Raw genomic sequence first — 4,225 nt, 5'->3', positions numbered from 1 at the left:
ATTAACTTAAGGGCCTGAATTTCAATGATTGCATCCTGTGAATCTTGGAGTCTCTGCCTCCTTGTATGATGCTTCAGACATAATAGTTACCCCCCCATGATTAAATTATTAAATTATTCCATTTATTTTTGTCTAATTAATACTTATGCAGGCATGTTTTTAACTTCCTCAGAAGATTTTGAGCATCTTTTGCAAAAATGGCAAGTATCATTCAGTGTTCATATTCCTTCTATGTCATATATTTAGAATAATATTTTAAACTATTAAATTGAATAGACTTACTTTTTGAACAGTACAGAAAAATCAGTATCCTATGAACTTGGAGAAGAGTGGTTCAATGGAAATTCTTAAAGTATGCATCAATAAAGGTAGAGAAATAAGGGAACTAACATTGCTGAGTGCTGACTATGTGTCAGACAGTGATAAACAATTTATATTTCTTATCTCATTTAACCTTAAAATAATTATGCTTAAAAGACATTATTATCCTCATTTTACAGATCAGGAATCTGAGGTTCAGAAAAGCTAAGTACTTTCCCAAGTTCACAAAGTTATTAAGTGGCAGATCTGGGTTTCACATTCAAGTCTGAATGATCACATCCATGTTCTTGGTTTCAGTTGTACTTTTGCCCATTTGGTCTACTATAAGATACTTTATGCATTTTCCTGTTACCTTTAAACTTTGATAGAATAGAATATTCTGTAGTCCTACTAATTGTGTGTTGGAGTCATTGTAAATTTAGAAAAACTCCAGAATATTACCTGGATATTTTTCTGCCTATAGCATGAAATATACAGAAGTAGCACAGAAGATTCAAAGAAGATTTATTTCAAAGTATACTGCACAATTCCCTGGCATTCATTTGATGACATCAGATACTACCATTGTGAATGTAGTTAACTGAAGATATCATCAGTTCCTGAGTTCCTACCCAAATAGCATTAGGAAAATTAAGAGGTCACAATCATGATTACTCAAGCAGCCTCCATGGCTTGGTGTTAAAGGATAGGATCTTTCCTTACAACCGATCTTGCCTTTATGTATGCTTCATATTGGTTTAGTTTAGAAAGTTCTGTGGGCTAATTTGTACAAAGCACAGTCCTTTTCCTTATGACTTGATATAAGATACGTGAAACACCAGATACATTTACATTGCCTCTCTGGTGTTGCTAAGATGCTTCCACCTTTAGTATCTTTTCTCTCTCAACACAATAGTACTTTGTATGTTACCTAGATCTGGGTTGCATATGATAACCAGGCTTTTCCCAATTATAAAAGTGAATAATGCACTATTTTGCCAATGCATCTTAGCCAAAGAACTGGAAGGGAAGGCACATTTTTATATGATTCCAGACTATCAATTGAAGCAAGATATTTCTAAGGTCCTCCCAATGTGGGGGAAAAAGAAAAAAAATTTGTTTATTTATTTGTGAACAATACTGTGATAAGGAACTTGCTACTTCTCCAGGGAAATTGCTTGCAATACATCATCATTGAGGAGACAACTTAACAATTCACACTGATCATTCCCTGTGGTCTGCTATGACTGGGATGATGCTGTCATGTATTATAAGCACCAAACACAAAAGCTGGAGCAGTTCTCTCTCTTGAGTTCTAATCTGTGTTGGAATGACTGCTTTAGGCATCCACAGCTCTAGGTTCTTTCTGACCAAGAATTGAAGTAAGTACTCTTACTAGACACATTAGGGAAAAAAATCTAAAAAGCATCCCTGCCTTTTAATGTCAGAGATCAACATGGGGATCTTTCTCACTTTTAGGTAGTAGATACAGCTTATTTATGGTGTGAACATCAAACTTGTTGAATGGACATTGTTGAGACAACATTAATTATTATTTATCATGCAAACGTGGACAGGTGATGTTTTACAGGGGTATGAAAGGGGGAGAGGTGGAATAAATACACGGCCCCTCAGAAGCTGTTTCTGGTTAAGAATTTGTTTGTTTGTTTGTTTGCTTTAGCCGAGCCATCCTGCCACCTGTTGGCAGCTCAGTGGCAGCTCAGCTTGGGCTGGGAATCAAACTGGCGACACTTTTGCTCAGAGCTCGCACTTTTGAGCGAGCTCTTAACCAACTGAGCCACTCAGCCAGCCCTCGGTTAAGGATTTTTAAGTAGCCACTTGAAATCAAGGGAAATACAAGAGATAGAAGGAGTTGGGAATAGTAGGATTAGGAGCAGGATAGAAATATGTTTTTCTTCCTACTAAACACTGTACTTAGGCAAAGCACAGTCCATACAAGAGCTGCCTTATAAAAACTTGCTGAATAAATGGAATGAATGAGTTGATAGATATTAGATTCTGAACTTTCTTACATAGTAGTTTCAAACTGTGGTGGGTTTGGTATGTTTCATCTGGGTGTTGTAGGAGGCCAGGAAAGACCTTTCTATTTGATCCTAGAAGCTGAGAGTGTGCTCTGCACTGCCTGGATAAGACCAGCTTCTGGAAGTTCTGTGTATTCAGAATGGACCTATTTACCTGCAACTGGAGCACTATTGCCAGTTTCAGCAAAGAACCTACATTGCCCCAAAAAAACATTGTTTCCTATTACAAGGTACAATCTTGGCTCTTTTGCCATGAGAAAGACTGTTCTTGGAAACGTACTCCAGAGACTTTCTTATTTAACCAGGGTACCAATTGCATTGCTGCATAATTTCCCTGCTGAGGCCCTATGAGAGGAATGAGTTGGGACAGATACAGCAAGATATTAGGACAAATTTTTCCTATTCTTCCTGCACAATTCTTCTTTACTTCTGCACAACATAGAAGTGAACTTGATTTCAATAAGATGACCCAATTCTTCGCATGCTTTTCTAACCACTTTTACCCATAATGCTTTCAAATCGCTGTCTTTGATTCAAATTGTGCAGAGAAACAAGGAAATGAAAAAATGATAAACTGGCTAGTAAAAAGTACAATGACATTTAATTAAAACTACGCTTGCAAATTCATGGGGGGAGAAAGATATTTTGCTAGAAACAAACAAACGAACGAACAAAAACCCTGTGATTAAACCTCAGGGCAGCATCACTGTCCTCTTGTGGTTTTGAGTGTATGTAATTTGTACATTGGCAGTAGATATTTGTCATATTGTTAACAATTTCTCTACGAAATGGTACACTCGGCACTGTGCATCATTTTAACCTTGTTTAGTCACAAGGCTTTCATTTTCTTTCTGTACTTTTGTTCAGCTTGTTTCTGAGTGGTGGTTTGTTCACATAAGCTTTCAATTTTAAATAACACAATCTGTTTATTTCACTAGGCGTCTTTATTTGCTTAAAGTGAAGAATCAGATTGTGATTGTGTTGTAAATAAGCCAGTCCTTTCCTTTCCCTTACAGAAAAAGCTGTGGGTACTAAAAAAGAGAACTGAAAGACATAGAAATTCTACTAGTCTTGAATGAACCCAGTTATTAGAGTAAGTAGAGCTGAATCTATGGGTGGGGGGCAAAGAAAAGAAAATGGAAAAGGTGTTTTTAGAACTTTTACATTAATCCACTACATTGTCCCCCTTCTCTGCTTCTTTCCACTACCCTGATCTCACCCCTGCCCCATGGTCAGAATCAAGGGCTCACGACAGCTCAGAAGCTGAAAGAAGAAGAAGAGTGAGGCTCTGGGTACCGCTTCCACAGTAATCCTAAAAGGTCAAGGTAGAAAGACTCTGCCTGGAGAACCACCTTTTTACATTTCTAAAATTGCATCAGTGATCCTAAAGTCTTTATAAGTAAAGGCTTTTCTGCATTTAAAGAGCTTAGTTTTGCTGGGATATTTTAAGGCAAGATAAAATGATGAAAAATAAACATTTCCTATATTCCTATGTATGGGGCTAAGCTTCTGGAAACACTGAAGCGACTGTTTGCCTAAAAGTCTTGGCAGTTTTCAAAGACGACTGGCCAAGTCATAAGAGAATGAGGAGAAGACATTTATATAGTACTGTGTCCAGCATTGTATGTAAAACACATGTTTTAATGTAAAGAAATCTGTTGCATCAAAACCTTGGGAAATATATCATCCTCTTTTTTTCTTAACTACATAGATACCCCAACACAAATATCCTGTTCTTCAAAAATTATTTTTAGAAAATAAGAAAATCAACATGGCCTTTAAAAAGCAAATCTCTTCATTTTCATTTTCTTCTCCTTTTCCTTTTTCATTTAAAAGTTAAGGCAACATTTCAGCAGAGAAATGTGGAGCAGAGTAAAGGGAAA

At 36.7% G+C, this 4,225-nt stretch overlaps 1 protein-coding gene across 1 annotated transcript; it reads left to right on the top strand.

Annotated features, from left to right (window-relative positions):
* Positions 1-2,363: 2,363 nt before the first annotated feature.
* On the top strand, positions 2,364-2,693 carry BLID (BH3-like motif containing, cell death inducer). Its single transcript, XM_019666167.1, has one exon. It carries the CDS (start codon positions 2,364-2,366, stop codon positions 2,691-2,693), a length of 330 nt encoding a protein of 109 aa, XP_019521712.1.
* The last annotated feature ends 1,532 nt before the right edge of the window (positions 2,694-4,225 follow it).

The sequence above is a fragment of the Hipposideros armiger genome, unplaced genomic scaffold (genome assembly GCF_001890085.2).
Source record: "Hipposideros armiger isolate ML-2016 unplaced genomic scaffold, ASM189008v1 scaffold_463, whole genome shotgun sequence".
NCBI lineage: Eukaryota > Metazoa > Chordata > Mammalia > Chiroptera > Hipposideridae > Hipposideros > Hipposideros armiger.
Note: the sequence above shows the minus strand (reverse complement) of the source record. Positions and strands in the feature narration are given on the sequence as shown.